The sequence below is a fragment of the Sabethes cyaneus genome, chromosome 1, assembly GCF_943734655.1.
Source record: "Sabethes cyaneus chromosome 1, idSabCyanKW18_F2, whole genome shotgun sequence".
Taxonomy (NCBI): Eukaryota; Metazoa; Arthropoda; class Insecta; order Diptera; family Culicidae; genus Sabethes; species Sabethes cyaneus.
In genome coordinates this window covers 71,951,032-71,963,110 of record NC_071353.1, presented here as the reverse complement: position 1 = coordinate 71,963,110, position 12,079 = coordinate 71,951,032, and the positions used below count along the sequence as shown (strand labels likewise).

The window sequence follows — 12,079 nt, the reverse complement described above, 5'->3', positions numbered from 1 at the left end:
AATTACCGACCAATTTCTACACTATCAGTTTTCAATAAAATTTTTGAAAAACTTTTAGTCACGCGGTTAGTAAGCTTTTTTGAATACAATAATATATTCTATTGCATGCAATACGGATTCAGAAGTGGATGTAGTACTACTGCAGCAATTGTTGAATTGGTAGATAACTTAAATCAAGAAAGTGAAGCTAAAAATCTGGTAGCAGCTCTTTTCTTAGATTTGAAAAAGGCCTTCGACACTCTGAATCATGACATATTAATAAAAAAATTGGAATGCTATGGAATCAGAGGAGTAGCAAATGATTTAATTAAAAGTTACCTAACTGATCGAAAACAATTTGTTACTGTTAACGGTGTCAATAGTTCATCTCGTTTAGTTGGAAATGGCGTCCCTCAGGGTAGTAATATAGGGCCATTCCTATTTCTGGTATATGTTAACGATATCGCAAATCTTCGATTAAAGGGAGTATCGAGGCTTTTTGCTGATGACACAGCGTTATTTTACCCGAGTGAAAATCCTGTAACTGCAGTATCTGAAATGGAGTACGATCTGAAAATTCTTTACTTTTCAATCAATTTGCTTTCCCTAAATCTTTCAAAAACTAAATTTATGATTTTTCGTTCACCTAGGAAAAAATAAGTAACTTTAACAATCCAAAACTAGGGTCCTTTAGCATAGAAGAAGCTGCGGAATTTAAATATTTAGGCGTGGTGCTTGATGCTACTTTATCGTGGAGTAATCATATAAAGTTTTTGGAAAAGAAAGTCGCCGTTCTTTGTGCATACATGCGTCGGCTTAGTCCATTTATAAATCGGAAAACACTATTAACTTACTATAACGCTTGCATTCACTCTAGCTTCCAATATTTAAACATAGTGTGGGGAAATACCTGCAAGTCCAAAATAAAACCATTACCAGTGCTGCAAAAAAGATGCATGAAAATTATCCTTGCTCTACCACACTTGCACCCAACTCAGACTATTTACTCAGACACGTCCCACAGCATTCTTCCAATTCGAGCATTACCCAAGTAACCATAAGCATTAATCTAAAACCGTATATTGGAAATAATTCTGCATCCTAAGTGCCAAACTTTTGTATATTAGCAATCTTAATGCTTATAAAACGTATATTAACATTGTTGATGCATAGAAGCATTAACGTAAATCAGCATTAAAGAAAGCAATATATGCGCATATAACGTAACAATATAATGCATTTAGTCAATTGCATTAAAACGAGCCGTAAGTGTTGATGAACGGCTTGTACTTGACTTCTTATTTTGCTATTCTGCGGCCACTATTTGTGCCCTCTTCCATCTGACGGTTGCTGTCTTTTTCTACCCTGTTGGTAATGCAGGACAAGTAGCTATGATATGAGAGGGAATATCACCAAGATTTAAATACGACTAATTTCACCTCACTCAATCACATCCGCTATGGTTTAGATAGCAAAGGTGCAAGGAAACGAATGAGGTTGCATGACTAACTCCCGGTTCGAGCCCTGTCTAGGTAAGATTATTCAGCATTTCCAAAAATGGTTCTGTTGTTTATCCTGCTCCCCTTGAGATGCAGCAAAAAAAATCGCTAGCTTTTTTAGTTTTTTAAATCCCGACCGAATCTATTTTTATTTACCATAACAAGCAAACGATATGCCATCGATACTTTTTCGATACGTCGATAATGTAGACAAAATGACGTTTCGTTTAAGCCTCAAACAAACACTGATAATGCTTATTGAATACTTGTGGCGTAGCATTTTAACAACCCGCTATTCCGCCTTTTTAGCATTATGTGAGTTCTACAGAAGTATATAAAGAAAAATATGCTTTTAATCATAGTTCTGTATGCTTATACAATGTGGTCCAAGGACTAGTGTTTAGTGCTTACTGGTTACTTGGGTATGCGATTTACAAACATACACGTTTTTTCACAACATTCTGCATGATAATCACAACAGGCATCACAATCTTCAAATCTCAATGACAAATCATTCACTAAACACTAGGCAAGCAAACCATTTGCTACGTAATAGAGCTCTGACTACTCTAGGTCAAAAGCGGATAACGGATAAAAGGACCGCAATTGTACAATTCTCTTCCCAGCGAGCTTAAATCAATTCAAAATAGCAACACTTTCAAGTTCAGATTAAAAACATTTCTCAAAGAAAGAATAAGTATGTTTTTACCTTTGTTATACTATATAACAAAGGTTTAAGAATTGGTCGAAAAACACGAAGTCGATCTGAGGCCCGGAGGGCCGTGTCACATATACCAATCGATCAGGTTCGACGAATGAGCAATGTCTGTGTGTGTGTGTGTGTGTATGTGTGTATGTGTGTGCGCTTCAATTTTCAATCGCCTATTTCTCGGAGATGGTTGTACCACTTCGTCTGCTATAACTTTTATTTGAAAGGTATTTTTACCTAGTATATCACTATTAAATGGTTTCGTGGTCTGACTTTTAGTTTAAAAGTTATAAGCAAAAATGTGAAAATTACGTGACACGGTTTTCTCCGGGACCACATAACCGATTTCATCGATCTTAGTACCAAATGAAAGCTCTCACTATTGCTAAACTTCACGCCAATTTTTATTGAAAACAAACAAGTGGTTTAAAAGTTATGCTTAAAAAACCAGTTTTGACAAGGTTCAAATGATCGCCTGTTTCTCAGAGATGGCCAAACCGATTTACGTGCTATTAGTTTCATTTGGCAGGTAATATAGCCGGATAGATCACTATTGAATGGTTTTTTGATTGGATCTTTAATTTAAAAGTTATGAGTAATTCAATACACCACACCAAAATTAACAATAATTTATAATAATTTTAACCAAGAAAAATAACCTAATTTCAATTATTTTAATATCAAACGAGAGGTTTTCACACTACGAATATATATGCAAAATTTCATAACAATTGGTTTTACAGGTCAAAAGATATTAACCCTCGAACACTCGCGCCAACTTTTATAACACAGTTACTCGCGCGCACAATAGCCCAAAACCAAAGAAAACGTGCGCACTAGAGTTTTGACTAGGAAAACTTGGTTTTAAGTTTATCGAACCTTTGGAAGAGTTTCTTAAAATTGAAAGCTCTATCGTCTGGTAGAATTTGAATTTTGATTAATCCCCCTAAAAGTGAAATAAAAAAATTATTTTCCTTCAGTTTTAATATAACACATTGATGTGTTCTGCAAAGTTTTAGAGCATATTATTATAAGAAATTTTGCTGAAGACAGTAACCTTCTATCTCTTCAACGAAGAGATCTTATTTATTGTATATGAGTTTGAAAAATCAGTTTTTCTATTTTAGCTCTTTTTGTAATTGTTGTATGACTTTTTCAGGTATTACAAAGTTGTATAAATAATAAAAATACACAACTTTGCTGAATATAGTATACCTCTATGTTTGCTTGTTTACGAACTGTAGAACTTTGATTATAAAAAATACCCTGATTTTGACCCCGAATTACTCGACTACCAACAGATGGATACATTTTAAACATTTTACATTTGCTGGTAGTTTTGCTGCACACAGACACCATTTTTCCATATGAAGAAACGAAAGAAAATTCCAGTTGGGGCCAATTGCGGTACACCTCACATGCTACTTGCTTCGTTTCTGTGATATCGGATTTTGCTAATCTATTTTGCTAACAATTTAAAGTATTAATGCATTGAATAATTCTGACATTTTGCTCATAACAAGTTTATTGAAGAATATACGTTAGTATATACGTAACATACGATTTGTAACTATATAACAATATGGCATTCAAAAACCTACATATGGTGTACAAAATACAACAACGTGAGTAACCGAAGATTCATAAAAATTGATGAAATTTATTCAAGAAAACTTTATTGTTGTGAATCAAATAGAATGGCGTTACAGGAAATTATGCATGGTTCAAAAATCTATTAACTAGACCTTTACTACGCAATGTATACGTTAAAGAATAATATTTCATCTTACAACTTACTTTTACTTGCACTTACCCTCATTAGTAACAACTTACTCAGCAATTTCGCAATTTCATGAGAAAAGAAACTATCAAAATTTATAAGTGCTTCTGTGCTTCTATCTGGTTCAAATTTTGTAAACTTATTCAATTTCCAAAAATTTCATGTAAACCAAACGTGTCGATTTCAATCTCAAATTGCAAGTAAGACTGTATAACAAAGGTTCCTTTCACCACTGGGTGGATTAAATCAGGTTTTATAATCATTTTCAACTTCGCTAAACTTTTTATATCATCTTGCTATTACTTATTCAAATACCAGTAATTTATATTTTAGTTTGAAAAATCTAATTTTTGCTGCCAATTTCTCTTTGTTGAGGCCCTTCAAAGGATTACTAATCCACTAGGCACTCATTGTATTACTCATTGATTGTTTTACTGCTTTATGTATATTTGAAATTTGATTTGGTAATAGTGTAATTTAGATAAAGTCTTTACTCTTTTTGCTTTTGTTTCCTATTACCTTGGTGCCCGTCACCAGGGGGCTCTAATAAGAGCTTTTTAGAGAGCTTTTTAGTGGTGGGGGTGAGCGGTGGGTTAAAAAAAAGTGGGTACACCTGTACCCGGTTCATCAGATTGCGTTGATTTTTTGGTTGATTAATTGAGGGTTAAGAGTGTACGAAACTGTTTCGTGGCGGAAAACAACGAAAGGAATTCGTACATTTTATGCTTCATGATACTGATAGAAGATTTTACATTTTTACGACGATTTTGGAATTAACACGTTTTTTTACGACAATTTTTGAATTAAAATGTTTTTTACGACAATTTTTGAATTAACACGGTTTTGTTTTACAACAATTTTTGAATTAACGCGGTTTTTTTAAACGGTTTTTTACACGGCACGTATTCCCCGTGTAAAAAAAGACTTGAGTGTAGTGATATACTAGGCAATAATAGTAAGTAATAGCAGTTGAGTCGGTTCAGCCATCTCCCAGGAATAGGCGATAGAAAATCAAAGCGCACATACATACACACATACACACGCACACACACAGCCATGCTCAGTTCGTCGAACCTGATCGATTGGTATATGTGGCTCGGCCCTCCAGCCTCATGCACCTTCCAGTCATGGACAAAAGGTAGGAGTCAAAACGACTACTTGTTAAGCGTAGCTACCAATGTCCCCCCCCCTCCTCACCTTTCCGCTCTTCCCCCTCCTTCACCAAAAAATTTTCATTTCTTTCCCATACCGTCTCTTCATCAATTGTAGAACCACCGTTTCAAAAAAATATTAATATATATGTATGACCGCATTTCAAGGACTAAAATCATGAGATTAGGCTGCTCCTAAACCTTTGTTGTATAGTATAACAAAGGTAAAACAATATTTATTTTATCTGTCTAGACAGAACACAACACTTATTGTTCTTACAACATATGTGTTGTGTCCTGTTTATACAGAAAAATTAGTAGTTCTTACGTCAGCACCAAATTCCAAGGTGAAGTTTATTTCGCTTTATTTAAACGTAAAGTGAGACAGGAGCAATTAGTATAAATCACAAAAATGCATATAACATATTGCAAATACTCTTAAATTGTTCATATGGTAATTTTCAATAAAAAAATGGATAAAATATTACTTATATCATAAAGTGTTCAGTTCATAAAAGTTTGATCTCTCAGTCAGCAGCAGAGACGCCATTTTTGCATAGCACGGATTTTTGACATCATCACTATACCTATATATGACTATTTTTGTTCTAAGAACAGCACTTTTACTTATCAAATATATAGCTGCAGGTTGACAAGTTCGATTATCTCTCCATATCTCACTAAACATCATTAAAACTATGATCATATTTGAGTTGTTTAAGAGGACATTGTATTTTTTTGTGAGTAGATCGCGTCGCTCGTCGCCTTGTCAAAAAAATTATTGTACACGTTGTATTTTTACAATAGGACTATTTCTTACCTGGCGCTCTATCAGATAATTATTTTCGCATGAAAATCAAAACTTGAGCTTCTTTTGTATCGTAGGTATTGCGATACAGTATCGTTACCCGTTAGAGTGATGTTACCCGTTAGAGGTTTAAGGTGATGTTACCAGTTAGAGGTTTAAGAAGTTATTCACACTCGTTAAAGATAATCGAAATTCTCAGACTCTAGCTGCAGTCTATTTTATTTTATTTATTCCGACGGATCGGTTAGTCGAACAAAGGTGGATGGTATTTTTCACTCCGCCAGCAAAATCAAATAGGCGAAACAGCTCGTATAAATAAGTCAAACGAAATTGAGTGGCTCAGAAGGAAAGGGGTGTAAGTGACAAAAAGTAAATTTCGAGAAAATCGGATCCAAAGTTAAGCTAGAAGTCAGCTAGAAAATTCGTCAGGTTAAAATACAAAGCTAATGACGCACTATGGTTCTGTTAACTTCACTTTATTAATTTCTATTGTAATCTTGGAAAAGCATTTTAATTTTTGGGATTTATAAGACATTTTTGAAAATGTTATTTGCACTTACACACCCCTTTCCTTCCAAGCGAAACCCAACTTTTATTTTGCTCTTTTTTTTCATGTTTCTAAAAAAGTCATTAAAAGGTAAAATTTAGACATGAATTTTCTAGCATGCATAAAACCATGCTCAAAGTATCGTTTCCTATCATTATCTCGATTTTTTCAATTTTGTCACTTACACCCCTTTCCTTCTAGCCCTCTCAATTAAGATCCGTCGGAATACAGAATGAGGGTATCAATATTTGCTACTCAGTACTCACCATGTCCTGTGGATTAGGAAAAAAAGTCTGTTCAACAAGTGGAAAAGCATCTCTTCCTAAGCGTCGCTGTAGCTGCAACAAATGTGCAAAAACCCACGGTTTATCCTGTTTAAAAAAAAATTAGGTGAAAAGGTGAAAGGTACCAATAGTTAATTTTGTGCGAATCATTGTTTTGTTGACAACCCGTCAAAGCAAATATTAAATAAAGCATCTGATGTCATATCTATGAAAATGAAAACAAAAAGGGAATACCAAATCTGCATGGCTCATCCAAATGAATGTTTTAGCAATAAGACTGTGTACGATGCGGTCATTCAAAATCTGAGGCTACCAAGCAAAAGCCAAACTTCAATAGCACTTGGACAATTGTTCGGTTGCTTTAGAATTTTAAACGTCTCGGTTGATCACTACTCAATGTTGGTATCATTCAATACAATAAAGTATTGATCATAATTATTCAGAGAAATTGCACTCACCTGAAACTGATACAACGAATGTAATGAATTAATACTAGGCACTCCTCCATACTTTAAGCCTAGAAGCGTGGACCTATGATCTTTAGTTCCATCCCGAGGAGCTTGACGAACAAGGATGAAGTCGGGTCGAAAAGACTTTGGTTGTTTTGAACTTCCACGATTGAACGAGACTAATGGGCCGGCATCAGCGTTTGCAGTAAGCGATATCTCTCTGAATTCTGCTTGCTCAACTCGAATATCGAAATCGCCATGGAGCCTTTTGCCTCGAAAATATTTTGACCAGTCAGTATTTTGATCATCTAATACCAACAGTGTGAAACACTTGTCCTTGTTGAAGGGTTGAACACGGGCTGCACTGGATACTGCAGCGCCTAATTCCGAACAGATAAAAGCATTTATTTAGAATATATTTACGGATAAAATATTATATTTACACATAAAATATTATATTTACACATATAGGGAAATATTAAACGATAAAAATAAACTATAAAACTATTTTGATTTCGTTGAATAGTTAATATTTCGTTGCTTCTTTTAGTTACTGTAGCCCTTCTAATTGTCCTAGTAAGGAACCAATGATAACGTGTCGATTTAGATCCAGAAGGATTGTTTATTCAGTGATGAAAATTCCATCATTGCATCACAATAAAAAGTTATCAAAGATAGAGACGTTGCCTGGAGGGTTGATCGCAAAAATACTCAAATTTCCAAAATTGACAGTAAATATCGTGTTTAATCATTACCGACAACAGTAATCTTGTATCACGCAGAACAAACGCGGAAGTGGGACGCATGACCGGAAACGATGAGCGAAGATCTTGATAGTACAAACTTCGAAAAAAATCTGTAAATTAAAGTCTTCTGACACGCACATAAATGGAATAGATACAAATTATATAAAATTACGTGTTCTTGCGGAAATTCCACCTTTTTAGACTCTCAAGCGAAAATGATTAGCTCTTATTATCTGCGTGTCCCACACATGTTTGCAGTTTAGCCATTTTAACCATCAGTTTTTCATTATTGCCTCCCCACTGCACCGCTCCTTGCTTGACAACCATATTTTGAATGTAATGGGTAATTATTATTAAAATATGAATTTGCGTAGGACTCGTAAAATTACTACAAGGAACAATATTTCACAAGATAAATTATCGTAGCGTGTATTGTCTACATGTGGGCCTATTTTTTTTTTTGTTAGATTATAGTCACTTTAACACTTTTAGGTTATTCGAGACTTTTGCGAGGTTAGGATTTGAACCCGGGTCCTCGGCGTGAGAGGCGTGAATGCTAACCACTACGCCGGGATTGACCCTGTAGGCCTATTTATTACATTTGGCTTGATGTAAAAATATATCTTTACAAACGGTTTAGACTATTTACGTTTTATTTAATGCAAAAATATACAGAGATACCTCAATATAATACAATTTGTCATTCTAAAAAGTTGTCTTATAATATTAAAATTGTCTTATATCGAATCTTGATAAAAAAAATGCGTTAGCAGTCACCAATTTTGTCTTGCGATATGTTTATTTTTTTGAACTTAAACAATAATGTCTAAGCTTTTGTTTTTAAAAAATTTTACGAATATTTTGAAATAATGAAAATCTTTATCTTTTTTTGGAAGTGAGTTTATGTGTTTATTTGTTTATTCAATATATGAATATATGAGAATATTCATGCAGAATGCGTTGTCTATAGAAGCAGGATTCTTGTATGAGAATCTAACAGTTGGAATCCCAAGCAACAATGTGAGTTTTATTGTACTCTTATGCATCTTATGCTCTTATATCTTTTGGTCTTAAAGGCCATCATAAAAGTGCAATAAAACCCAAATTGTTACTTGGGATCCCTGAGATACCTATAACTCGCTAAAGGAATCTCCTTTACTATGAAATTGGAATCCTTGGGATTTTGAAAACAGGAATCCCGGTTTATTAGTAAGGGTATTATAAGAAATTCTCGTCCCAGTTGGCTTTGAGGCCTAATAAGCCAGTCGTCGTATGTCGTATGAGCTCCTGCAGGTTTGTACGAAAAAATATGATTTTTACCTAATTTTTTTTAAAACGGTAATTTTTTACAATTTTGGAGGGGACAGTAAAAGCATTAATGAAACAAGGGTGTCGATAGTATCCGAACCGAACGGGTAAAGGCGTGTAGGGGAAAGAGCGGAAAATTAGGTAAGCAAGGGTCATTGAAGTAACGCTTAAGAAGTTGTGTACCGTTCCGTTTTACTCAAGCCGGGGGATCAGTGGAGGGAAAAGTTTTCTTCTTGCGAAAAATGTACTTGGAATTCAAAAACCACGACTTTGCATACGCGAGGTTTGTTCACGACCGCCTTTAGGCGGTCTACACAGTTTGAAAAAATCCTGTAAATTTACGTCTTTTGAGATGCACATAACTAGAACATCGCTAATCATGAAAAGCACGTGTTTTTTCGCAATATAAAATATTCTAGCATGTGTTGCATACATGTAGGCTTATTTGATTACATTTATTAAACAAATAAACAAATAAACATTTGGCTTCATGAAAAAATGTATGTTCAAGAACGATTTTGCCTATTTACGTTTTGACTGAAGTTTTTGGAGCGTCTTAGTAGAATACGAAACCTAAAAATAAAAAATAAGAAAACTTATCCAATTTAATTCTACTATGTGTATTTTATCATTCATAAAAAATAAGAAAACTTATTCAATTTAATTCTACTATGTGTATTTTATCATTCAGTCGTGAATGAAATACACATAGTAGAATTAAATTGGATAAGTTTTCTTATTTTTTATTTTTAGGTATTTACGTTTTATTTAATGCAAAAATGTTTGTGATTTATGTTACGTTTTCATTAATTTATATGCATTTCAGTTTACTTCGAACGTGATATTCATTTTTTCGATCTGTGTATATTTTAAGGCAACTATTCAATTATTTTACCAATTATTAAATCTAAAATTAAATAAAAAGAAAAATTATCCAATTTAATTCTACTATGTATACTTTATTCACCACAGATACGTATTTCACCTACGACTTGTAGGCAGACACTGAGGAAGCCTGCAAGTTGTACGCGAAATACGTATCTGTCATGAATAAAATATGCATAGTAGAATTAAATTGGGTAAGTTTTCTTTTTATTTAGTTTTAGGTTTCGTATTCTACTAAGACGCTCGCAAAACTTAAGTCAATTATAAGATACTTATTTATTTATTTGCTCAATTAAGGTGCACAGATGGAATGTTATGGAAGATTAACAAAGTCGTTACCCATTAATAATTTTTTCAGATATTTTTTCCCTTCATTTAGGATTTGAATAAAGTTGTATCACCAATAGAAACACAAAATAATTATTTTTGCCGTTTTCGAAATGAATAAAAATAGGATTATTTCAGATCGTACAGTCGTTCCACAATTATGGGTCACTTAACGAATCGTCGCACGCACAATTTTAATGCAAACCGTTAACTACAACAATCATATATTCTGATTAGCATATATGTGATCTATAATTCTAAATTTTTTTTTAATCTCGTTTATTTGATTTGGTTCTTTCGTGTTAACTTAAAGGAGCCGTGGTATACATAATCCTCCAGTCCGCGCAAGCGTACTGGATCTATCTCTTTGCTCGACATCACTAGCGTTAGATTGCAAGTGGAAGGTAATCAATGATCCCCACGGTAGTGATCATCTGCCAATCCTTATATCAATTGCTAATGGTTACCCGTCTGTGAATTCAATCAATGTTACATATGACCTCACACGCAATATCGATTGGAAACAGTACGCGACCATAATCTCGGAAAACATCGAATCGCGCGAAGAACTTCCTCCGGAGAAAGAATACGAGTTTATCACTGGCTTGATCCTCGACCGGGTCTCAAGCTCAGACGAAACCGATACCCGGGAAAACGATCAATCGGCGGTCTTCCACCATTTGGTGGGACAAAGAGTGCTCGGAAGTGATGTCCGATTTTTACAGTTAATCGATTAGTTAATAATCGATTACTTTTTAGGCGGCCGATAATCGACATCGATTAATCGGCGCTGCATAATCGATTAATCGAAATAATCGATTGGTTATAACCTTTACGTCCCCGACACCAAAAAATAGCTTTGCGTCCCGTAGTACTGTCCACGAGTGTTTTGGAATGTGCAGTCAGACTTAGGCTAGTTACATAGAAATCGAGCAGACCGCATTTTTTGATTTTTGTATAGAAAAAGACGAAGGGTATTACCCAATTTTCTAAAAATTTCTTACAAAATTCCGTGTCTGACAGACTGACAAATTTCGAATTATCTTTTGACGGTGGCACGGTTAATATCTAGATCAAGTTTAGTTTGGTTTTCAGGCTTCAGCGTAGTATTTAAACCGACCCACTGCGAGCAAACTGGATGATTAAAAGCAAAGCCTTGGGGTTAAACATCCTTTCTAAAATTTGACCCATCTTTATCGACAGACTTCACAGCCAGCTATTAGAGTACAAGACAGTTACGGGGCTATTGCAACAATCCTACTGACTCTATCTAGGAGCACCGCCTAGCTGAGATTTGAACTTACGACTACTCGTTTCTTAGATCAGCATCATACCTCGAAACCAACGAACTGGTTGATTGTATGTGGTTCATTTAGAAGGTAAGCGCCTGCCACTGTAATATTTAAATTTGTTAGAAATTGTCAAATAATAAAATTTTAAATAATCCGGCATAATCGATCGGCCAGTTAATCGATTATCTAATAATCGGAACATAAAGCAATCGATTAAAAATTATTCGATTATTTTAGCGGATAATCGATTAGTTCGATTAATCGAGAAGTAATCGGACATCACTATGTATACGTGTCGCTTTCCCAGTGCTTAGG

The 12,079-nt window shown here is 34.5% G+C and overlaps 1 protein-coding gene across 1 annotated transcript in view; it reads right to left on the bottom strand.

The window, feature by feature from the left end:
* LOC128739191 (synapsin) overlaps positions 1-12,079 on the bottom strand; it is a 216,885-nt gene that overhangs the window by 146,154 nt on the left and 58,652 nt on the right. The window contains exons 2-3 of the mRNA XM_053834627.1: positions 7,216-7,586; positions 6,740-6,844 (exon numbers count right to left, since the gene is read on the bottom strand). Coding sequence (XP_053690602.1) covers positions 6,740-6,844; positions 7,216-7,586 — 476 coding nt within the window. The remainder of the gene's footprint in view (positions 1-6,739; positions 6,845-7,215; positions 7,587-12,079) is intronic.